This window comes from Procambarus clarkii, chromosome 15 (assembly GCF_040958095.1).
Source record: "Procambarus clarkii isolate CNS0578487 chromosome 15, FALCON_Pclarkii_2.0, whole genome shotgun sequence".
Taxonomy (NCBI): Eukaryota; Metazoa; Arthropoda; class Malacostraca; order Decapoda; family Cambaridae; genus Procambarus; species Procambarus clarkii.
This window is the reverse complement of record NC_091164.1, coordinates 9,787,219-9,813,050: the sequence shown is the minus strand read 5'-3', so window position 1 is coordinate 9,813,050 and position 25,832 is coordinate 9,787,219. Positions and strand designations below refer to the sequence as shown.

At 47.2% G+C, this 25,832-nt stretch overlaps 1 protein-coding gene across 13 annotated transcripts in view; it reads left to right on the top strand.

The window, feature by feature from the left end:
* Positions 1-25,832, top strand: part of LOC123761441 (band 4.1-like protein 4) — an 817,171-nt gene that overhangs the window by 690,691 nt on the left and 100,648 nt on the right. For all 13 annotated transcript variants that reach the window (XR_011228615.1, XM_069324962.1, XM_069324958.1 and 10 more), the window contains one exon: positions 242-320. Coding sequence is in view for 12 of the 13 variants with exons in the window: in XM_069324962.1 (XP_069181063.1) it covers positions 242-320 (79 nt within the window). In the remaining variant the exon portion in view is untranslated. The remainder of the gene's footprint in view (positions 1-241; positions 321-25,832) is intronic.

Genomic DNA, 25,832 nt, shown 5'->3' with positions numbered 1-25,832 from the left:
ATAACAGTTAGTAACGTGTTATTTAGATGACGGGTTGATGCGGAGGCTCGCGTTATAATAACCGTTATGGAAGGATTGTACAGTATTGCTCTTTAGATGACGGGATGATGCGGAGGCTTGCGTTATAATAACCGTTATGGAAGGATTGTACAGTATTGCTCTTTAGATGACGGGATGATGCGGAGGCTCGCGTTATAATAACCGTTATGGAAGGATTGTACAGTATTGCTCTTTGTTCCAGGGACGTCACCATTCACCCTGTACTTCAGCGTCAAGTTCTACGCGGCAGACCCCTGCAAGCTGGTGGAGGAGATCACCAGGTAAGTGGACTTTATAGTCTTGCTTGAAGGGGGGTTTGTGGGGAGTTATACGGACGTTGAAGGATTTATATGGGAGACTGTGATTTTTTTTTTTTTTTTTTAGACATTCTAGAGGGGATTTGGAGGTGGGGGATTGAAGGTGTGTGGTTTAAAGCTGGATTACTGTGGCTGCAATCAATGCAATTGCCGTAACCAAGTCAAGGAATGTGTTGGATATCCGCGCATATCACACCACAATTCAGGCGCGAAGGAGTTCAAAAAACTTTTAATGACGAATTATTTCGCTTAAGTTCAGTTTTTCAATAGTTCAGTTTGATTGGCAAAGCAGTAATTTTTGACAATTCTAACAAAGACACGTTGACAAAATATAACTTGTTATAGATTAATATAAACATCTTGTGCTCTGAATATTGCTCTTGAAAAACAGCTGCGTAATTAATCATGTCATTACTATATTGTTAGTCTTGACTTTCATGTTATTAAACCAATTATTGACTGGATGAAAGGTTGTAACTTTGCAATACATTATTTAATTACCACCTCGACTATTGAACAAATTAAAAGGTAACTGAAGCAGGAACAATATTGAGGGGAAAGTAGCAGCTTAAGGATCAACATTGAGGGGAAAGTAGCAGCTTAAGGAACAATATTGAGGGGAAAGTAGCAGCTTAAGGAACAATATTGAGGGGAAAGTAGCAGCTTAAGGAACAATATTGAGGGGAAAGTAGCAGCTTAAGGAACAATATTGAGGGGAAAGTAGCAGCTTAAGGAACAATATTGAGGGGAAAGTAGCAGCTTAAGGAACAATATTAAGGGGAAAGTAGCAGCTTAAGGAACAATATTGAGGGGAAAGTAGCAGCTTAAGGAACAATATTGAGGGGAAAGTAGCAGCTTAAGGAACAATATTGAGGGGAAAGTAGCAGCTTAAGGAACAATATTGAGGGGAAAGTAGCAGCTTAAGGAACAATATTGAGGGGAAAGTAGCAGCTTAAGGAACAATATTAAGGGGAAAGTAGCACCTTAAGTAACAAGGTGCTACTTCCCCTTAATATTGTTACTTAAGGTGCTACTTTCCCCTTAATATTAAGTAACAATATTAAGGGGAAAGTAATTCAGAGACGTGGGCGAAGTTAAGTTCAGGGGAGGCGAGAGGTGAGGGTTTTAGGCCATCTTGTTAGTGAGGACGTTTTGCTCGTGGCATTACACGGGATAATCGACCATAACTTCCATGTTCATTGGCGGGTTCATCCCCCCGGCCAGCCATTACCCCGGTGAATGGTGTCGATGCGTCTACATAGGACGGAATTACACAACAAACTCCCTATTGCGAACACCTCGCAAAACGCGCCAGGTGTTAGGCTTTTCCAATTATTTGGAGTGATAACAAATGCTATTATCGTGATATAAAGGATTGATTCAGGTCGTTGTGTTGATTTGCCACTCCGTAAAAATTGCAACTGTTTTGTGCAACGAGGAACCCAACTAATCCACTAATCTATTGAGCAGATGCATTTATAAAACAATTTATTTATAGGGAGCTGGTCGGCCGAGCGGATAGCACGCTGGACTTGTGATCCTGTGGTCCCGGGTTCGATCCCAGGCGAGAAACAATGGGCAGAGTTTCTTTCAGCCTATGCCCCTGTTACCTAGCAGTAAATAGGTACCTGGGTGCTAGTCAGCTGTCACGGGCTGCTTCCTGGGGGTGGAGGCCTGGTCGAGGACCGGGCCACGGGGACACTAAGCCCCGAAATCATCTCAAGATAACCTCCAGATAGTCTATTTATAAAACAATAACAATCTTGTTTTAATATATTATGATATTAATTTATATTTGAGAAAATTCCTATTTTGTATGAACAGAATGTTAAAATTGATGAATACGTCTTTGGGGTCGACCGCTGGATGGAATGGACTTGGTCTGAGAACGGGAACTTGGTGGGGGGAAACTCCGCTGGTAAAGTTAAAAGAAAAAATACTAACACCGACATGAATTTGAAAATGAGAGCAAGAGAATTTATCCTATAACGCTTTGTTGAAGTTTGACGGAGTTGAGTTTACCGAGGCTGGAGGTGAGGGCGCTGTGGTGCATGGGTGGAGGATAGTGCTTGTAGTGGAGGGTATATCTTGAGGTTATCTTGAGGTTGATATCTTGAGGTAGATATCTTGGTTGAGGTTATCAGGGTATGGTGTAGTTGCCGGAGCGTGGGGTGATGTAGTGGATGATGATTGTGTTCAGATGATGAGTCGCAATAACGTGGCTGAAGTATGTCGACCAGACCACACACTAGAAGGTGAAGGGACGACGACGACGTTTCGGTCCGTCCTGGGCCATTCTCAAGTCGATTGTGAGAATGGTTCAGGACAATATTAAGGGGAAAGTAGCAGCTTCAGGAACAATATTAAGGGGAATATTTTCCTGTGGTTCGTTTCGACGACCGAAACGTCGTCGTCCCTTCACCTTCTAGTGTGTAGTCTGGTCGACATGATTGTGTTGATGATGGTGATGAGGTGCTGTGTATGGGGAGTGTTGGAGGGTATTAAATGATGGGGAAAACAGTATTGAAATGGCTGGTATGGGTTGTGTGGGTGTAGCTTTGTGGTGGGGGGAAGGTTGGGAGTTTATCGGTGGTGATTGTAGGGGGGGGGGAGGATTGTGAGATGGTGTAATGGTGGACAGAAGGTAGCGTGAATTAATATTATAATATTGTGTGAGAATGAACCCCTCGAGTCCTATAATGTCACTCTTAATTGCTTCATCCAAGTGACAGTGATCTTTTTAATTATACGAGTGTGACAGAGGAAGGAAGGAAGGAGGGGAAGATAAGGAGGAGAGAGGAGAGAGGGAGAGAGAGGGGTCCAAGGAGGAAGAAAGACAGTAAGAGAGATGTATTATGTTAGGTGGGAGTGTTGATGTGGAGTCATTAGTTGTGTTGGCTGGCTCTCTCTCTCTCTCTCCCTCCCAGCCATCAAGACCTGTATGTATCGTGTTCGTCTGCCCGGTGGCCTTGGCATCCACCTAATATGTTGGTGCAAATGATTTCCATTTGTTGTTACTAATGTCATTGTTAACACGAGGTAAAAATTCGTTTTCACTTTTCGGTTTCGTGAAAATTTGCATTAGTTTTTTTTTTTTTTTTAATTTAAATTTTATTAACTTTTTTTTTAATTTGTAATCTTATTTATATTTGTTATCCTTCATCTTGATATTCCTTTACGATCTTATTTTTCCCCCCTTGGGTAATTTAAGTCTCGTGAGCAACACTTCCAGTTTCTTAAGATCTCTGATGAGTGACAATAGTCTGGCTGACGTCCTCCAAGTCTGTAAATTCTCATTGATAATTTTTGTTGTCCTTGAACCTTGTGTTAACATTATCAAACTCTGCTCACAATAATGTTGATCACCCTATCAGTAGCGGGAGGGAATGGTGATAGATATTTTGTATACATATTACCGTGTATATATATATATTTGTCTTTGACAGGGTAAGATAACTGCTATAGAAACTAGACTGTAATTAACAACTTTAACCACAGAGGGTTATCAAGATGCTTTTACGTGCTCAAGGTTGTCACATCACATATGTTACATAACGTGTGAACTACATAATAAATCTTGGATAGTCCATTATATCAAGTGTTCCAGTATTCATGTAGTAGTTACAGAGTTCAGCATACCTCAGCCCGGGAGGGTGAAAGTCAGTCAATATGGGACATTCTACAATATAATGTTCAAGGGAGTGCATGTTTTCTCTTTTACAAAGTTGACACATTGTGTATTCGATATTTGGGTTTTGAGAGAGCTGCCAGATACGTCTATTGGGAGCCGGTCGGCCGAGCGGACAGCACGCTGGACTTGTGATCCTGTGGTCCCGGATTCGATCCCGGGCGCCGGCGAGAAACAATGGGCAGAGTTTCTTTCACCCTATGCCCCTGTTACCTAGCAGTAAATAGGTACCTGGGTGTTAGTCAGCTGTCACGGGCTGCTTCCTGGGGGTGGAGGCCTGGTCGAGGACCGGGCCGCGGGGACACTAAAGCCCCGAAATCATCTCAAGATAACCATCTATATCCCAGGCGTATTCTGGCCACTATAACATCACATTAGCGAGTTCTTGCTCTATTAGTTCCATATATGAATGTCTCCTCGCGATATTTATCATAATGTTTAATGCTACAACTTTCAGGTCTTTGTGAATTTGTTAAGTCAATAAGATTTTCATCAGACATTCGTTTAAGTATTCTCTTTGTCGCTGCTAATGAAACACCGATATTAATTATTACTGGTCTACTACAGGCTGTCTTTGCAAGCATGTCAACAGTGTCAGGCTTTGAAATGCCGACATGTGATGGTATCCGAAGGAATTTAATTTGTAATCTATTTTCTTTAGCAGGTAAAACATTAATTCGAATATCACTGACTATTTTCTGGGTGTCACTACTATGTGCGTTTAGTGCCAGGAGTGCACTCTGCGAGTCACAGTATATGAATGAGACCACTGCCTATGCGTTTTAAAAATTCAGTGGCAAGGTATATATGCCTGCATGTTGGGTTTGAGTTGTACTGGCCCAGTCATTGACGCGCTTCATTGCTGTATGTACGATAGAAGATTGTTTAAATATATTACATGCACATCCGGTACATCGTCCACCTTCTGTGCTGTCTTGATCTACTCGGCGCTTTAATGCCGAAAACTGCGCTAATGGACAAAATTCTCTCACTTATGGAAGGTAATTTTAACTCGGCTCTCATATTAACTATTCTCGCGGACTTTGCTGCCCCCCAAGGATGACTTAAACAGCTTCATTTTACAAAGTTTCAAGGGATTTTAGCACTTTGTATGCGGTGGGCTAAGGGGTCTTGTCCCATGGTGGGCTAAGGAGGTCTTGCCCCATGGTGGGCTAAGGAGGTCTTGTCCCATGGTGGGCTAAGGAGGTCTTGTCCCATGGTGGGCTAAAGAGGTCTTGTCCCATGGTGGGCTAAAGAGGTCTTGTCGCATGGTGGGCTAAGAGGTCTTGTCCCATGGTGGGCTAAGAGGTCTTGTCCCATGGTGGGCTAAGAGGTTTTGTCCCATGGTGGGCTAAAGGGTCTTGTCCCATGGTGGGCTAAGGGGTCTTGTCCCATGGTGGGCTAAGAGGTCTTGTCCCATGGTGGGCTAAGAGGTCTTGTCCCATGGTGGGCTAAGAGGTCTTGTCCCATGGTGGGCTAAGAGGTCTTGTCCCATGGTGGGCTAAGGGGTCTTGTCCCATGGTGGGCTAAGGGGTCTTGTCCCATGGTGGGCTAAGGGGTCTTGTCCCATGGTGGGCTAAGGGGTCTTGTCCCATGGTGGGCTAAGAGGTCTTGTCCCATGGTGGGCTAAGAGGTCTTGTCCCATGGTAAACTAAGGGGTCTTGTCCCATGGTAAACTTAGGGGTCTTGTCCCATGGTAAACTAAGGGGTCTTGTCCCATGGTAAACTAAGGGGTCTTGTCCCATGGTAAACTAAGGGGTCTTGTCCCATGGTAAACTAAGGGGGCTTGTCCCAGGGTGAGGTAAGGGGGTGTAGTAAAATGGTTCTGGGACGCCTCGCCCATGTGAGAGTGAGGGAGGGAGCCATATTTATGGTGAGCGTGCGCGGCGGGTGACCGTGTACAGTACCAGAATACAGTAGCTGGATTGTGAGAGCAGGATTTGTTTCCCCCGCCCCGTCTCACAGGGCCTTGCCAAACCTTAATAATTTACACTTCTTGCCTGTTTTAGTTCCTGTCTTTATCTGCCATTCATATGTATGTGTATATATAATATACATATTCACTTTTTTGTCTGTTCTCTTCACTTCTGGACACTCGCTTTCGCTCTCTCGCTTGCTCTTGCTCTCTCGCTTGCTCTTGCTCTCTCGCTTGCTTTTGCTCGCTCTTGCTCTCCCTGGCTCTCTGTCTCGCTCACTCTGTCTCGCTCACTCTGTCTCGCTCTCTCTGTCTCGCTCTTTCTGTCTCGCTCTCTCTGTCTCTCTCTCCCCTCCCTCAGACGGACTCTGTGACTCTTCTAAAGGATATATTCACTGTCTACGGCTTTGAATTATTGTTAGTGTTGCATAAGGGCGGGAGGGAGGGGGGGGATGTTGCTGCCTGGTCTATGAGAGGGGGTAACTCTTGTATTTAAGGCTATCTACTGTTTTAATCTCTACCTCCTCCCTCCTCTTATCGTTCTCGCTCTTCCTGTTTTCTCCAGCTTCGTCTTGCCATGTCTCTTCTCCTCCTTCGTCGTAGTTTCTGTGGTTCCGTCTTCTGTTATCCTCTTTTTTGAGGTTCCGCCTGTGTCATCTTTTCTGTGGTTCCGCCATGCTCTTTATCTTGTTATAGCTCATGTCCCGTTTTCTCTGGTGGACACACCCAGGGGGGACTGGTCGAGGAGGGTATACCAACACTATACCGAAGCGAGTATACCCGCCTCATAGCCGGAGGTGGGTATACCAACACTAATATTGGTATATCCGCCTCATTTTTCCCGCCAGCATTTCCCACGGCCTAAGCTGTCCGTAAAAACTTTTACAGCTGCCCTGCGCTACTTCTTTTTTGTTTAGGTAGCGATAGTTGCGGTGATGTGCCGGTTGAGCAGACGCTATGAGGTGGTCCGTCTTGACCCTGGTTGGTCATCTATCTTGTTCCTTGATATCATGATGTCAGCTGTCTTGACCCAAGATTCCATGATGTCAGCTGTCTTGACCCAAGATATCATGATGGTAGCTGTCTTGACCTAAGATATCATGATGACAGCTCTCTTGACCCAAGATACCATGATGGTAACTCTCTTGGCCCAAGATACCATGATGGTAGCTCTCTTGACCCTCAGTACCATGATGGTAGCTGTCTTGACCCAAGGTACGTTGATGGTATCTGACTTGAAATACTAGAGCAAACTATGTACGGTAATGCAGAATAGACCCAGTCAAGAGTAGAGGTGCCATAGGCACAATCACAAAGTGCTATATGAACCTGAGGGATCCACAGCTGTTTAATATCCTCCCAGTAACCATAAAAATATTACCGGGAAACAAAAAAATAATAATTTCCTGCAACCCGGACGAGCAGGGTTGTAGTGGATACGTGGTCCTTCGAACCGCTCCAAGCAACAGCCTGTTGGACCAAGTTATCACAAGTCAAAGAACAGCTCCCAGAACCCCCACTCCAGGTATGATCCAGGAGTGGTACGTGACTTATTCCCTTGCAAGGGCCAAGATAACTGTGTCTAAGGAAAAGGTGGGTAAATGAATGATAACTATATTATAGGTGTGCTATAGGTGTATAGGTGAGCCGGTGAGGCTCAAGAGAGTGAACAAATGCACAAGGGCCGTGACGAGGATTCGAGCCTGCGTCCGGGAGCATCCCAGACACTGCCTTAATCGACTGAGCTACGACAGGATTAAGGCAGTGTCTGGAAATGCTCCCGGATGCAGGTTCGAATCCTCGTCACGGCCCTTGTGGATTTGTTCTTTGATGCATCACGTTAGTGTGATCTGTGTGTGTAGCTCAAGAGAGTGTAGCTGAGTTTGGAGTATAAAGAGACCGGGAGCCGGTCGGCCGAGCGGACAGCACGCTGGACTTGTGATCCTGTGGTCCTGGGTACGATCCCAGGCGCCGGCGAGAAACAATGGGCAGAGTCTCTTTCACTCTATGCCCCCTGTTACCTAGCAGTAAAACAGGTGCCTGGGTGTTAGTCAGCTGGCATGGGCTGCTTCCTGGGGGTGGAGGCCTGGTCGAGGACCGGGCCGCGGGACACTAAAAGTCCCGAAATCATCTCAAGATAACCTCGAGGCTTAAGGGACACCAGTTGTTTTACTCTTGTCTCTTTATACGCTTATTCTTTTATTCTTTACTCTTTATATATATATATCTCAGAAAGAGCTTCTCCCGTAAAAGGTTCAAACCTTAGACTGACAGGGTAATGAACACCTCGACTAGTCCAGCACTCAGACCAAATGGCTACCAGACTGTTAAGTCATTGGTAGCCAAAGCTATTTCCCCTCCAATGACCCAACAACACTCAGTCAGCTTCCTTTTCCAGCGCCTCAGCGTGGCGATACAGAGGGGAAGTGCACACACTGCATTCAGGGTTCCTGCCCGCCATCTGAGGAGCTGGAGGAACTCAACAACTTATGATAATCATCTTTGTACCCTATATGTAACCAGCAACTCCTTTTTTGTAACCAAGTTTAAATAAAACAAATTATATATATATATATATATATATATATATATATATATATATATATATATATATATATATATATATATATATAATATATAATATAATGTGTGTTTAAATTAAAAACACGAAAAAATTATTATAAATCCCATTGGATTTACATCGTCGACGATAAAAATCCGAATACAAACAATATATGTTCAAAAGCGATAATGGGGGGAAAAAATCCTCCCCGTCATCTTTCCTTAAAAAAAAAAAAATAATGAACTTAGTAACACCTTCAATTACTAGCAATAAATCAACATTGCTCTAAGCAGCACATCGCCCATCACACACAACACTTGCACAAGTCCACTGACAATAATCTACGAGTCAGACATGGCCTCCAGTTGGAAACAAAATATGTTATTGGCAAGTTCCTAACGAGCATAAGCCCTCCCTGCTCTTCAGGTCAGGGTAATACCATTTATTTTTCAAGTAGCTCGAACGGGCGCCACAAGAGCCTGCTTTTGCGGGGGTTCTTCGGTATACAACAGTACCGCGGAATGATTCCTAAGAACCTAAGAAGGTTCTCGGAGATGCACAATAAACCCACGAGAGAGAGAGAGAGAGAATCGTGCCCCTCGACTTGAATGCCACAAAAAGTTAATTAACTCTTGTCTTGGGCTTCAGGTGGATTGGATTCTGCGAAAATATGGTCATTATGGCCTTTGATTATCTCCAGGCAGACAGTAAATGTTGGGAGCTGCTTGAGGTCAGGAGCCGGCCAGTTCAGCGGCCATTATGTTCCCTCGTCTAGATTGATGGACCAACTGCGGTGATCCCGTAGAGGTCAAACATGAGGGTGCTAGGGGAGGCTTACCTATGTTGGGTTGTGGGGTAGATTAGGGCAAGTGTACTTACCTGATTTACCTGGGGAGGGGTCTTGGGAGTTCTTCTACTCCCCGAGCCTGGCCTGGGGCCTGGTTCGACGTGTGATAACTTGGTCCAACAGGCTGTTGCTTGGAGCGGTCCGCAGGAACACATATCCACTACAATCTGGTTGGTTAGTCCGGCACTTCTTGCAAGAACTTATCTAATTTGTTCTTGAAGATGTTCACCATTGTTCAGGCAATATTTATAATGCTTGCTGGAAGAGTAGGGTACTCTACTTTTGTGAGTTGGACTATAGCTCTCGGGCCATTTTTTTGCACCCTTTTCAACGGAACATTACTGTATTTTCCGGGTAAGAGAGTTTGGTATATTCTATGACTCAATTCAGTTTCCAGTTTGTTGGGCAAAGCCCATCAAAGTTTCAATTGCACGAGAGTAATCAAATTTCACGCTGGTTTCCAGTCAGTGTGAGAATTTAATGTTGATTCTTCAGTTAACTGATGGCGGCAAACGATCCCACCACTGGTAATAGTGGCACTGGTGATCCCACCACTGGTAATAGTGGCACTGGTGGTCCCACCACTGGTAATAGTGGCACTGGTGGTCCCACCACTGGTAATAGTGGCACTGGTGGTCCCACCACTGGTAATAGTGGCACTGGTGATCCCACCACTGGTAATAGTGGCACTGGTGATCCCACCACTGGTAATAGTGGCACTGGTGATCCCACCACTGGTAATAGTGGCACTGGTGATCCCACCACTGGTAATAGTGGCACTGGTGATCCCACCACTGGTAATAGTGGCACTGGTGGTCCCACCACTGGTAATAGTGGCACTGGTGGTCCCACCACTGGTAATAGTGGCACTGGTGATCCCACCACTGGTAATAGTGGCACTGGTGATCCCACCACTGGTAATAGTGGCACTGGTGATCCCACCACTGGTAATAGTGACACTGGTGATCCCACCACTGATAATAGTGACACTGGTGATCCCACCACTGGTAATAGTGACACTGGTGATCCCACCACTGGTAATAGTGACACTGGTGATCCCACCACTGGTAATAGTGGCACTGGTGATCCCACCACTGGTAATAGTGGCACTGGTGATCCCACCACTGGTAATAGTGGCACTGGTTCCGCCACTGGTAATAGTGGCACTGGTGATCCCACCACTGGTAATAGTGGCAGTGGTGATCCCACCACTGGTAATAGTGGCACTGGTGATCCCACCACTGGTAATAGTGGCACTGGTGATCCCACCACTGGTAATAGTGGCACTGGTGATCCCACCACTGGTAATAGTGGCACTGGTGATCCCACCACTGGTAATAGTGGCACTGGTGATCCCACCACTGGTAATAGTGGCACTGGTGATCCCACCACTGGTAATAGTGACACTGGTGATCCCACCACTGGTAATAGTGGCACTGGTGATCCCACCACTGGTAATAGTGGCACTGGTGATCCCACCACTGGTAATAGTGGCAGTGGTGATCCCACCACTGGTAATAGTGGCAGTGGTGATCCCACCACTGGTAATAGTGGCAGTGGTGATCCCACCACTGGTAATAGTGGCAGTGGTGATCCCACCACTGGTAATAGTGGCAGTGGTGATCCCACCACTGGTAATAGTGGCAGTGGTGATCCCACCACTGGTAATAGTGGCAGTGGTGATCCCACCACTGGTAATAGTGGCACTGGTGATCCCACCACTGGTAATAGTGGCACTGGTGATCCCACCACTGGTAATAGTGGCACTGGTGATCCCACCACTGGTAATAGTGGCACTGGTGATCCCACCACTGGTAATAGTGGCACTGGTGATCCCACCACTGGTAATAGTGGCAGTGGTGATCCCACCACTGGTAATAGTGGCAGTGGTGATCCCACCACTGGTAATAGTGGCACTGGTGATCCCACCACTGGTAATAGTGGCACTGGTGATCCCACCACTGGTAATAGTGGCAGTGGTGATCCCACCACTGGTAATAGTGGCACTGGTGATCCCACCACTGGTAATAGTGGCACTGGTGATCCCACCACTGGTAATAGTGGCACTGGTGATCCCACCACTGGTAATAGTGGCACTGGTGATCCCACCACTGGTAATAGTGGCACTGGTGATCCCACCACTGGTAATAGTGGCACTGGTAATAGTGGCAGTGGTGATCCCACCACTGGTAATAGTGGCACTGGTGATCCCACCACTGGTAATAGTGGCACTGGTGATCCCACCACTGGTAATAGTGGCACTGGTGATCCCACCACTGGTAATAGTGGCACTGGTGATCCCACCACTGGTAATAGTGGCACTGGTGATCCCACCACTGGTAATAGTGGCACTGGTGATCCCACCACTGGTAATAGTGGCACTGGTGATCCCACCACTGGTAATAGTGGCACTGGTGATCCCACCACTGGTAATAGTGGCACTGGTGATCCCACCACTGGTAATAGTGGCACTGGTGATCCCACCACTGGTAATAGTGGCACTGGTGATCCCACCACTGGTAATAGTGGCACTGGTGATCCCACCACTGGTAATAGTGGCACTGGTGATCCCACACTGGTAATAGTGGCACTGGTGATCCCACCACTGGTAATAGTGGCACTGGTGATCCCACCACTGGTAATAGTGGCACTGGTGATCCCACCACTGGTAATAGTGGCACTGGTGATCCCACCACTGGTAATAGTGGCACTGGTGATCCCACCACTGGTAATAGTGGCACTGGTGATCCCACCACTGGTAATAGTGGCACTGGTGATCCCACCACTGGTAATAGTGGCACTGGTGATCCCACCACTGGTAATAGTGGCACTGGTGATCCCACCACTGGTAATAGTGGCACTGGTGATCCCACCACTGGTAATAGTGGCACTGGTGATCCCACCACTGGTAATAGTGGCACTGGTGATCCCACCACTGGTAATAGTGGCACTGGTGATCCCACCACTGGTAATAGTGGCACTGGTGATCCCACCACTGGTAATAGTGGCAGTGGTGATCCCACCACTGGTAATAGTGGCACTGGTGATCCCACCACTGGTAATAGTGGCACTGGTGATCCCACCACTGGTAATAGTGGCACTGGTGATCCCACCACTGGTAATAGTGGCACTGGTGATCCCACCACTGGTAATAGTGGCACTGGTGATCCCACCACTGGTAATAGTGGCACTGGTGATCCCACCACTGGTAATTGGTGAAGTTGTTCAATAAAAACAATCCGTTACAAATGCGACGCATAAGTAACAATTTTACACTTTATTACTGTAGTTTTTTTGTGTGTAGGCATCGGCCCTGGTAGGTTAGGTGGGTTGCTTGGGTTGGTACGTTTCTGGTTAGGTTAGTAGGTTGAATTTTTGACGGAGTGGCGAATGAAGAGAACGAGCAGCATCTACAACCGGTTATATCGACACACATTGTGGAACTGGTTAGGTTATCTTGAGATGATTTTGGGGCTTTAGTGTCCCCGCGGCCCGGTCCTCGACCAGGCCTCCACCCCTAGGAAGCAGTAGCAAGGAGTACCTCCCCCCTTGTAGGAAAGTAGCAAGGAGTACCTCCCCCCTAGTAGGAAAGGTAGCAAGGAGTACCTCCCCCCTAGTAGGAAAGTAGCAAGAAGTACCTCCCCCCTAGTAGGAAAGTAGCAAGGAGTACCTCCCCCCTAGTAGGAAAGGTAGCAAGAAGTACCTCCCCCCTAGTAGGAAAGGTAGCAAGGAGTACCTCCCCCCCTAGTAGGAAAGTAGCAAGGAGTACCTCCCCCCTAGTAGGAAAGTAGCAAGGAGTACCTCCCCCCTAGTAGGAAAGTAGCAAGGAGTACCTCCCCCCTAGTAGGAAAGTAGCAAGGAGTACCTCCCCCCTAGTAGGAAAGGTAGCAAGGAGTACCTCCCCCCTAGTAGGAAAGGTAGCAAGGAGTACCTCCCCCATAGTAGGAAAGGTAGCAAGGAGTACCTCCCCCCTAGTAGGAAAGGTAGCAAGGAGTACCTCCCCCCTAGTAGGAAAGTAGCAAGGAGTACCTCCCCCTAGTAGGAAAGTAGCAAGGAGTACCTCCCCCCTAGTAGGAAAGGTAGCAAGAAGTACCTCCCCCCTAGTAGGAAAGGTAGCAAGGAGTACCTCCCCCCTAGTAGGAAAGTAGCAAGGAGTACCTCCCCCCTAGTAGGAAAGGTAGCAAGAAGTACCTCCCCCCTAGTAGGAAAGGTAGCAAGGAGTACCTTCCCCTAGTAGGAAAGGTAGCAAGGAGTACCTCCCCCCTAGTAGGAAAGTAGCAAGGAGTACCTCCCCCCTAGTAGGAAAGGTAGCAAGGAGTACCTCCCCCCTAGTAGGAAAGTAGCAAGGAGTACCTCCCCCCTAATAGGAAAGGTAGCAAGAAGTACCTCCCCCTAGTAGGAAAGTAGCAAGGAGTACCTCCCCCTAGTAGGAAAGGTAGCAAGGAGTACCTCCCCCCTAGTAGCAAAGGTAGCAAGGAGTACCTCCCCCTAGTAGGAAAGTAGCAAGGAGTACCTCCCCCTAGTAGGAAAGTAGCAAGGAGTACCTCCCCCCTAGTAGGAAAGTAGCAAGGAGTACCTCCCCCTAGTAGGAAAGTAGCAAGGAGTACCTCCCCCCTAGTAGGAAAGGTAGCAAGGAGTACCTCCCCCTAGTAGGAAAGTAGCAAGGAGTACCTCCCCCCCTAGTAGGAAAGTAGCAAGGAGTACCTCCCCCTAGTAGGAAAGGTAGCAAGAAGTACCTCCCCCCTAGTAGGAAAGTAGCAAGGAGTACCTCCCCCCTAGTAGGAAAGGTAGCAAGAAGTACCTCCCCCCTAGTAGGAAAGTAGCAAGGAGTACCTCCCCCCTAGTAGGAAAGTAGCAAGGAGTACCTCCCCCCCCAGTAGGAAAGTAGCAAGAAGTACCTCCCCCCTAGTAGGAAAAGGTAGCAAGAAGTACCTCCCCCCTAGTAGGAAAGGTAGCAAGGAGTACCTCCCCCCTAGTAGGAAAGGTAGCAAGGAGTACCTCCCCCTAGTAGGAAAGTAGCAAGGAGTACCTCCCCCCCTAGTAGGAAAGTAGCAAGGAGTACCTCCCCCCTAGTAGGAAAGGTAGCAAGAAGTACCTCCCCCCTAGTAGGAAAGTAGCAAGGAGTACCTCCCCCCTAGTAGGAAAGTAGCAAGGAGTACCTCCCCCCTAGTAGGAAAGTAGCAAGGAGTACCTCCCCCTAGTAGGAAAGGTAGCAAGAAGTACCTCCCCCCTAGTAGGAAAGTAGCAAGGAGTACCTCCCCCCCTAGTAGGAAAGTAGCAAGGAGTACCTCCCCCTAGTAGGAAAGGTAGCAAGAAGTACCTCCCCCCTAGTAGGAAAGTAGCAAGGAGTACCTCCCCCCTAGTAGGAAAGGTAGCAAGAAGTACCTCCCCCCTAGTAGGAAAGTAGCAAGGAGTACCTCCCCCCTAGTAGGAAAGTAGCAAGGAGTACCTCCCCCCCTAGTAGGAAAGTAGCAAGGAGTACCTCCCCCCTAGTAGGAAAGGTAGCAAGAAGTACCTCCCCCCTAGTAGGAAAGTAGCAAGGAGTACCTCCCCCCTAGTAGGAAAGTAGCAAGGAGTACCTCCCCCCTAGTAGGAAAGTAGCAAGGAGTACCTCCCCCTAGTAGGAAAGGTAGCAAGAGTACCTCCCCCTAGTAGGAAAGTAGCAAGGAGTACCTCCCGCCTAGTAGGAAAGGTAGCAAGAGTACCTCCCCCCTAGTAGGAAAGTAGCAAGGAGTACCTCCCCCCCTAGTAGGAAAGTAGCAAGGAGTACCTCCCCCCTAGTAGGAAAGTAGCAAGGAGTACCTCCCCCTTGTAGGAAAGTAGCAAGGAGTACCTCCCCCTTGTAGGAAAGTAGCAAGGAGTACCTCCCCCCTAGTAGGAAAGTAGCAAGGAGTACCTCCCCCCTAGTAGGAAAGTAGCAAGGAGTACCTCCCCCCTAGTAGGAAAGTAGCAAGGAGTACCTCCCCCTAGTAGGAAAGGTAGCAAGAAGTACCTCCCCCCTAGTAGGAAAGTAGCAAGGAGTACCTCCCCCCTAGTAGGAAAGGTAGCAAGAAGTACCTCCCCCCTAGTAGGAAAGTAGCAAGGAGTACCTCCCCCCTAGTAGGAAAGTAGCAAGAAGTACCTCCCCCTAGTAGGAAAGGTAGCAAGGAGTACCTCCCCCCTAGTAGGAAAGTAGCAAGAAGTACCTCCCCCCTAGTAGGAAAGTAGCAAGGAGTACCTCCCCCCTAGTAGGAAAGTAGCAAGGAGTACCTCCCCCTTGTAGGAAAGTAGCAAGGAGTACCTCCCCCCTAGTAGGAAAGGTAGCAAGGAGTACCTCCCCCTAGTAGGAAAGGTAGCAAGGAGTACCTCCCCCCCTAGTAGGAAAGGTAGCAAGGAGTACCTCCCCCCTAGTAGGAAAGTAGCAAGGAGTACCTCCCCCCTTTGTAGGAAAGTAGCAAGGAGTACCTCCCCCCTAGTAGGAAAGTAGCAAGGAGTACCTCCCCCCTAGTAGGAAAGTAGCAAGGAGTACCTCCCCCCCTAGTAGGAAAGTAGCAAGGAGTACCTCCCCCCTAGTAGGAAAGGTAGCAAGGAGTACCTCCCCCCTAGTAGGAAAGTAGCAAGGAGTACCTCCCCCTAGTAGGAAAGTAGCAAAGAGTACCTCCCCCCTAGTAGGAAAGTAGCAAAGAGTACCTCCCCCTAGTAGGAAAGTAGCAAGGAGTACCTCCCCCTAGTAGGAAAGTAGCAAGGAGTACCTCCCCCCTAGTAGGAAAGTAGCAAGGAGTACCTCCCCCTAGTAGGAAAGTAGCAAGGAGTACCTCCCCCTAGTAGGAAAGTAGCAAGGAATACCTCCCCCCTAGTAGGAAAGGTAGCAAGGAGTACCTCCCCCCTAGTAGGAAAGGTAGCAAGGAGTACCTCCCCCCTAGTAGGAAAGTAGCAAGGAGTACCTCCCCCTAGTAGGAAAGTAGCAAGGAGTACCTCCCCCTAGTAGGAAAGTAGCAAGGAGTACCTCCCCCTAGTAGGAAAGTAGCAAGGAGTACCTCCCCCCTAGTAGGAAAGGTAGCAAGGAGTACCTCCCCCCTAGTAGGAAAGATAGCAAGGAGTACCTCCCCCCTAGTAGGAAAGGTAGCAAGGAGTACCTCCCCCCTAGTAGGAAAGTAGCAAGAAGTACCTCCCCCCTAGTAGGAAAGGTAGCAAGGAGTACCTCCCCCCTAGTAGGAAAGGTAGCAAGGAGTACCTCCCCCCTAGTAGGAAAGTAGCAAGAAGTACCTCCCCCCTAGTAGGAAAGGTAGCAAGGAGTACCTCCCCCCTAGTTGGAAAGCACCTTATTCTTAAATCTATCTCCCCCCTTTTTTTTCATTTCACAGATAATTGAATCCACGAATTCGTATCTTAAATAGTGACATGTTGAAGGCGTGGAAAATCGTTGTAATTATACAGTGTGTAAGAGGTAATGATTAGAACTTTGGGGGAAGGGAATGTATTTATTGCCGGTTATTGATGGTAATTCGCACTTGATTCTCCTTTCACACCCTCTCCCTCTCTCTCTCTATGGTTTGGATTTTTAAGTAATAATGGCCGAATGCGCTAAATAGATCCTTTGGGTCATTTGCATTAGTTCAATTCCTTTTTGGTATTCCGTTGTCCACGCACACGCGTGCACGCACGCGCGTACACGCACGGGCGTACACACACGCGCGTACACACACGCGCGTACACACACACGCGCGTACACACACACACACACACACACACACACACACACACACACACACACACACACACACACACACACACACACACACACACACACACACACACACACACACACACACAAGGCTACAGATGCTACAAGGAGCATCTGGAGGCTACAAGATGACCTAGACAGACTGAGTGAATGGTCCAACAAATGGCTGTTGAAGTTCAACCCGAGTAAATGCAAAGTAATGGAACTAGGTGGTGGAAATAGGAGGCCAAACACAGGATACAGAATAGGAGATGAAGTACTTAATGAAACGAACAGAGAAAGATCTAGGAATTGATATCACACCAAACCTGTCTCCTGAAGCCCACATAAAGAGAATAACGTCTGCGGCATATGCGAGGCTGGCTAACATCAGAACAGCGTTCAGGAACCTGTGTAAGGAATCATTCAGAATCTTGTACACTACATATGTAAGACCAATCCTGGAGTATGCGGCCCCAGCATGGAGCCCGTACCTTGTCAAGCACAAGACGAAGCTGGAAAAAGTCCAAAGGTATGCCACTAGACTAGTCCCAGAACTAAGAGGCATGAGTTACGAGGAAAGGCTGCGGGAAATGCACCTTACGACACTGGAAGACAGAAGAGTAAGGGGAGACATGATCACAACCTACAAAATCCTCAGAGGAATCGACCGGGTAAACAAGGATAAACTATTCAACACTGGTGGGACGCAAACAAGGGGACACAGGTGGAAACTGAGTACCCACATGAGCCACAGAGACGTTAGAAGGAACTTTTTCAGTGTCAGAGTAGTTAACGGATGGAATGCACTAGGCAGTGATGTGGTGGAGGCTGACTCCATACACAGTTTTAAATGTAGATATGATAGAGCCCAGTAGGCTCAGGAATCTGTACACCAGTTGATTGACAGTTGAGAGGCGGGACCAAAGAGCCAAAGCTCAACCCCCGCAAGCACAAATAGGTGAGTACAAATAGGTGAGTACACACACACACACACACACACACACACACACACACACACACACACACACACACACACACACACACACACACACACACTATTAGAGTATGCCTCCGCCACCTAAAGAAACACGTAAGGAAACTAGAAAAGGTTCAGAAGTTTGCGACGAGGCTCGTCTCAGAAATGAAGAGACTGAAAATAAACCTGGCGAAACAACCTGAAGCATAACTAGGTGAATACAACTAGGTGAATACACACACAAAAGAGGCTGTTCTGGAAACTGGAACATGCTGGAGGGGTGACAGGGAGACTGCTGACATGGATGAAATTTTTTCTGACAGACAGACAGATGAAGGCAGTAATCAGAGACAATGTATCTGACTGGAGGAGTGTTACTAGCGGAGTACCACAGGGTTCAGTTCATGCACCAGTAATGTTCATCGTCTACATAAACCATCTGCCAGAAGGAATACAGAATTATATGAATATGTTTGCTGATGAGGCTAAGATACTGGTGGAAGATAAGGAGACGCAGACTTCCCCTTCAATAGGAATCGCAGAAAGTTATTGCCTTTCAAATTGATCTAGACAATTGCTTGGAGCGTCAGGTGGCAAATGGAATTCAATGTGAATATATGCCATGTCATGGAATGTGGAATCGAAGAAAATAGACCACACACAAATTTAAAAGTAGTGGAAAGAAGTCTAGAGAAAGAAATATTACTGAACTCTAATAAAGACCGAGGCTCACTCACTCACTCTCTCTGAGTGAGTGAGAGTGAGAAGGGGGGTAGAAATAGCCTAAGCTACTCTATCCCTTTGAGATGTATTTATTGCTTATCTCAATAAACATACTTGAACTTGAACTTGAACTTGAGAGTGAGAATGAGTGAGTGAGTATCACTCTGTCTTTCTCCTCCCTCCCCCCCACCCTAGTAGTTAGTCTCGGGTTATTAGGAGTAATGTCCTTTTACATAGCGGGGAGCGATATTGTGTTGTGGACACTGATTACCTTCTTGATGGCAGATTGGGGCTGGTGTTGTGGGTTGTTCTGATTGTATTGATAACGGTCAGTAATTACTAGAGTGTCTGCTCCACCATTCCTAGAATTATTGCTGCTGCCGACTTGATAGATAGGATGATGCTCAACTGGCAAAAATTTGTATTCTGGTTTACAATGTTCTTAGAGCCTCGAGTATACTGTTATCTCGTCTCCAGCGATCCTTGAGTATACTGTTATCTCCTCTCCAGCGATCCTTGAGTATACTGTTATCTCTGATTAGTTATCCTTAACTAATCCAGTTCTTTCTCGTTCCGTTCATAGAGAAAAAATGTCACTTTTCCACCGCTTCCACTGTCTCTCTCCCCCCCCCCCCGCTATCCTAATCCCTGATACAGCATTAATTCCGGTGGGGGGGGGGGGGGTTAAGGGGGGGGGGGGAGTGAACCTATAAACTTACGAAACCTGTACATCTTTCATCGATCATAGCGGTTTAGTATGTATTCATTAAACAGTTTACGAGCTTGGCAACTTCACAACCCAAAGTTGTTGTTGTTATTATTGACAACCTCGTAGACCTTCGGAGCCCATGAACTGTTTCATAATACAGAACAATCCGCCTAGGTTGAGGAAAGATGTACAGGTTTCGTAATTGGACAAGTAGATAATTGATGACTCCTGGCCTCTGGTCTATAAGAAAAGGTGCAGCAAGATGAGGGCGCCGATGGCTACGGTGTACCCAGCCTGACTTGTTTGATGGTCGATGGCTACGGTGTACCCAGCCTGACTTGTTTGATGGTCAAATTGCTCTGTTCCAGTTAAAGGTTCGTTGGTGAAATGTGCGGTTTTAGGATGGTAGGGACGGCTGAGTGGACAGCGCTCGGGGTTGGTAATCCTAAGGTTCCCGGTTCGATCCGCGGTGGAAACAAATGGGGTAGAGTTTCTTGCACTGATTGGCCTGTTCACTTAACAGTAAATAGGTTTATGGGAGTTAGACAGCTGCTACGGGCTGCTTCCTGGGGTTGTGTAACAAAAAAGTATGCCTGATCGAGGACCGGGCCGCCGGGACGCTAAGCCCCGAAAGATAATCAAGATAGTGGTGAGAGTTGCTGGTGTACGCGCTGGCATGAATTGTTTTGTGTTCTCTTTGAAAATAATTGCTTTATAAGTATAATTTCTTCCTTCTAGTGTGCATTCCAGTGGCGGGTTTTTTGTTGCTGATCCAGTTCATTCTCGAGCATAATGTAGATGTTCACTCAATATACACTCAGACGTAATACTCCGGATGTTTGTATTGTCAGAGAACGTGTAGTTATGTTTGTGTGAAGTGTTTATACTACCGGGGTGTAGGTGACGTCGGGTGAGCACTTGTGTTCAGTGTTAGGAGAGTCGGCGGTGTTTCACTCGTGTGGTACATGTGTCCGGTGTGCGTTTATGTGTCCGGTGTGCGTTTGTATGTGTCCGGTGTGCGTTTCTATGTGTCCGATGTGCGTTTCTATGTGTCCGATGAGCGTTTGTGTGTATCCGATGTGCGTTTCTATGTGTCCGATGTGCGTTTGTATGTGTCCGATGTGCGTTTCTATGTGTCCGATGTGCGTTTGTATGTGTCCGATGTGCGTTTGTATGTGTCCGGTGTGCGTTTGTATGTGTCCGATGTGCGTTTGTATGTGTCCGGTGTGCGTTTGTATGTGTCCGATGTGCGTTTATATGTGTCCGATGTGCGTTTGTATGTGTCCGGTGTGCGTTTGTATGTGTCCGATGTGCGTTTGTATGTGTCCGGTGTGCGTTTGTATGTGTCCGGTGTGCGTTTGTATGTGTCAGATGTGCGTTTGTATGTGTCCGATGTGCGTTTGTATGTGTCAGATGTGCGTTTGTATGTGTCCGGTGTGCGTTTGTATGTGTCCGGTGTGCGTTTGTATGTGTCCGGTGTGCGTTTGTATGTGTCCGGTGTGCGTTTGTATGTGTCAGATGTGCGTTTGTATGTGTCCGATGTGCGTTTGTATGTGTCAGATGTGCGTTTGTATGTGTCCGGTGTGCGTTTGTATGTGTCCGGTGTGCGTTTGTATGTGTCCGGTGTGCGTTTGTATGTGTCCGGTGTGCGTTTGTATGTGTCAGATGTGCGTTTGTATGTGTCCGATGTGCGTTTGTATGTGTCAGATGTGCGTTTGTATGTGTCCGGTGTGCGTTTGTATGTGTCCGGTGTGCGTTTGTATGTGTCCGATGTGCGTTTGTATGTGTCCGATGTGCGTTTGTATGTGTCCGGTGTGCGTTTGTATGTGTCCGGTGTGCGTTTGTATGTGTCAGATGTGCGTTTGTATGTGTCCGATGTGCGTTTGTATGTGTCAGATGTGCGTTTGTATGTGTCCGATGTGCGTTTGTATGTGTCCGGTGTGCGTTTGTATGTGTCCGATGTGCGTTTGTATGTGTCCGATGTGCGTTTGTATGTGTCCGGTGTGCGTTTGTATGTGTCCGGTGTGCGTTTGTATGTGTCCGGTGTGCGTTTGTATGTGTCAGATGTGCGTTTGTATGTGTCCGATGTGCGTTTGTATGTGTCAGATGTGCGTTTGTATGTGTCCGGTGTGCGTTTGTATGTGTCCGGTGTGCGTTTGTATGTGTCCGATGTGCGTTTGTATGTGTCCGATGTGCGTTTGTATGTGTCCGGTGTGCGTTTGTATGTGTCCGGTGTGCGTTTGTATGTGTCAGATGTGCGTTTGTATGTGTCCGATGTGCGTTTGTATGTGTCCGATGTGCGTTTGTATGTGTCCGATGTGCGTTTGTATGTGTCCGGTGTGCGTTTGTATGTGTCCGATGTGCGTTTGTATGTGTCAGGTGTGCGTTTGTATGTGTCAGATGTGCGTTTGTATGTGTCAGGTGTGCGTTTGTATGTGTCCGGTGTGCGTTTGTATGTGTCAGATGTGCGTTTGTATGTGTCAGGTGTGCGTTTGTATGTGTCAGATGTGCGTTTGTATGTGTCAGGTGTGCGTTTGTATGTGTCAGGTGTGCGTTTGTATGTGTCAGATGTGCGTTTGTATGTGTCAGGTGTGCGTTTGTATGTGTCCGGTGTGCGTTTGTATGTGTCCGATGTGCGTTTGTATGTGTCAGGTGTGCGTTTGTATGTGTCCGGTGTGCGTTTGTATGTGTCCGGTGTGCGTTTGTATGTGTCAGCTGTGCATGATTACCTGCCTCGCTTTCTTTTACCCGCTGCTCGTCGTATTCCCTTACGGCCCAACTGTTTATTTGCTCAACCATAAGGACGCAACAAATCACCCAGCCCGCCACACTCATCATCACCCAGCCCGCCACACTCATCATCACGCCAGCCCGCCACACTCATCATCACGCCAGCCCGCCACACTCATCATCACGCCAGCCCGCCACACTCATCATCACCCAGCCCGCCACACTCATCATCACGCCAGCCCGCCACACTCATCATCACGCCAGCCCGCCACACTCATCATCACGCCAGCCCGCCAACAACAAAAACTGAACATGAACGGTTCGTCTTAAGGTCAATTGTTCCACGTTCCCCAACACGTAAGAGATATAGATTACAACGATGATAGCCCCCCTCCCTCCCTCCCTCCCCCCCCCCCCCCCACCGCTCTGGAAGCATGGGTGGCCGCTCTTGACAGACGCTAGACCGTTCCAACCGGCAATCACCTCCCAAGAGCTTTCTTCGGCCAACCTCCAGGCTAGGCTAGTCCGGTTTCGCATTCGGTTTTCCGCACGTATTAAATTCAGCCGGGCTTTATTTCTGTTGCCACGATATCGCCATTAGTGAAGGCTGTGGTGGGTAATTAGAAGTAATGCTAGAGATTGCTGGGTGTGTCTCGGTTATTAGAGCAAAATGAATAGTGCTATGGCATGGCGCGCCATCAGCTGATCTTGGTAAACATTACGTCATCGACAAGGTTGGGATAGTGGTAAACTTTAAGAGATGCCCAGCACTCAGTTTGGGTATTGTTGTTGCTCCAAGGGTAGAACGTGGGTATACTGAGTGGGAGAGCGTGGGTATACTGAGTGGGAGAGCGTGGGTATACTGAGTGGGAGAGCGTGGGTATACTGAGTGGGAGAGCGTGGGTATACTGAGTGGGAGAGCGTGGGTATACTGAGTGGGAGAGCGTGGGTATACTGAGTGGGAGAGCATGGGTATACTATAGCATAGATTTACTAATAGGGGAAGAAAGGAATTATCAGGGGAAAGCACCAAGCCTTTACGACTATATAGCACTACTAATAGGGGAAGATAATGGTATCTGAAAGGGGGGATGGGTTAGGGTGTATACTAAGGAGTAGAACAAGGGTATACCAAGGGGGGGCGGAAGACACGCTGTGTGGGGGGTAAGGGGGTGTAAGAGAGAGAGAGAGAGAGAGAGAGAGAGAGAGAGAGAGAGAGAGAGAGAGAGAGAGAGAGAGAGAGAGAGCGCACGCGCGAGAGCTTAAGGTCTACCAACCTCTGGAGGATTATCAAGGCCGCCACAATAGCTTACTGACCAACCAGCAATTATACTTTTAGTCTTGAACGTAACCCAGAAGAAAAGTATACTTGCAAACACAGTGTGGCGTGTGGCGCACCCCGCCCTACAACCATATGGTGGAGAGGTACTGTGGTTATCTTGAGATGATTTCGGGGCTTATAGTGTCCCCGCGGCCCGGAGGACCAGGCCTCCACCCCCAGGAAGCATCCCGTGACAGCTGACTAACACCCAGGTACCTATTATACTGCTAGGTAACAGGGGCATAGGGAGAAAGAAACTCTGCCCATTGTTTCTCGCCGGCGCCTGGGATCAAACCCAGGACCACAGGATCACAAGTCCAGCGTGCTGTCCGCTCAGCCGACCGGCTCCCTGTAAGGTTAAATGGTATGATCTGATACAGTGTTAGGGAAGAGATTGAAATTGAAATAGGCTATAAATCGTATTTATAGTCTTTTTTTGTAAAGTCTTAAAACGAAGTTTTAAGAGTTCAAGTTACTTTGTCAGGTCTTGAAAGTCATTCTTGTTTTTAGTCTTTGTAAAGTTTAATAACAGATTCATCTTTATAGTCTTTTTGGTAAGTTCTTTTTTTTTAAAAAGATTGCTCTGAAATTGATGTAAAAATTCCGAATGCTAAAGTTATGTCGGAGTAAGAAAATAGTTTGTTTTTGTGAATGTTATGAACTCTTGAAATAATAATTTATACAGGTCAGAATAGAGACGTAAGACTTAAGTCTCTCAGACGTAGAGACGTAAGACTTAAGTCTCTCAGACGTAGAGACGTAAGACTTAAGTCTCTCAGACGTAGAGACGTAAGACTTAAGTCTCTCAGACGTAGAGACGTAAGACTTAAGTCTCTCAGACGTAGAGACGTAAGACTTAAGTCTCTCAGACGTAGAGACGTAAGACTTAAGTCTCTCAGACGTAGAGACGTAAGAACGTATTTCTGTAAATACTTTTGACGTAAGGTAATTAAGCCTGTAACAAGTGATGAATTTGTTGACCAGACCACACACTAGAAGGTGAAGGGACGACGACGTTTCGGTCCGTCCTGGACCACTCTCACGTCGACTTGAGAATGGTCCAGGACGGACCGAAACGTCGTCGTCCCTTCACCTTCTAGTGTGTGGTCTGGTCAACATAATTTAACCACGTTATTGTGACTCATCGCCTGCAAGTGATGAATTTGTGTTAAGGGGAAAATATGAGGTGCCGTTAGAAAAGTCTTCAGATGATTCTACTGTTGAAGGTAATGATGATTCCAGCACTGTTGAAAGTAATTCTTCCTCCGTTACCTAATTTGTGGTTACCTTGTGTTGGTTTCGGGGCTTAGCGTCCCCGCGGCCCGGTCATCGCCCAGGCCTCCTCGTGGCTGGACTGGTCAACCAGTCCAGCAATCGTGTCTCATCGTCAAGCTATGATCTATTAATCAACGCTTGACGATCTATTGCTCAACAATTGACGATCTATTGATCGTCCGTACAATCAGTAGATCAATGACGATCTATTGATCAATTGATCAACGAGCAAGCTGGCGAACAAGTTGATCAGGTCTATTTTCTAACCCCACAGACATATATTTATACAATGCTTTGAACCTGTATTCTGGAGAGCTGATACAGTGCTACAGTGGCGAGTTACTAAGCGTTCAAACACAGTGGGTGATTGCAGTGCTTCTGCAGTGCTAACTAGCTGCAAGCACTGGCGGTGAAACCAGTTTTACGTGTAGAAACTCTGAACGGGTTTTGGCTGGAACAAGCATACATATGGGCCTACTGTATTGCTCGGCCCCCCCAAAAAGACCTACAGCATTGCATAGCCCCCTATAGGCCTACAATATTGCTCAACCCTCCCCCCCCCCCTACATAGGCCTTCAATATTGCTCGGCTCTCAAACACGACTTAATCTAAAAATAGATTCAGAGTCAAAGTTCATTTGATGTTAAGTTGTAAGTAATAACTTGATTGTGTACCAGACACTCACTTTGTTCTGTTATACCTTTGTATATATGTATACTTTATATGTTGTGAACATGTATATCTTCCCTGTAGCCTAACTAGCTTTCTCGGCCGATATAAAGTCTAGAGACAATACTGACACATTAATTACTATTCTTAACTACTGCCATTTTATATATTATAACTAAAGTGACCAAAAAAATGCATGGACCAGACTGCTATCTCTCACCGTGAGAAAATTTTTGGAGCAGGGCGGTGGACTCGAATCCTGTTTTGTTTTTTTTATTCACCCGCAAATCGTACGCCATAACTCAGTCAGTTAAGTGGCTCCCGTTAATCTTTGTTTACAATATTTTCCGTCGTG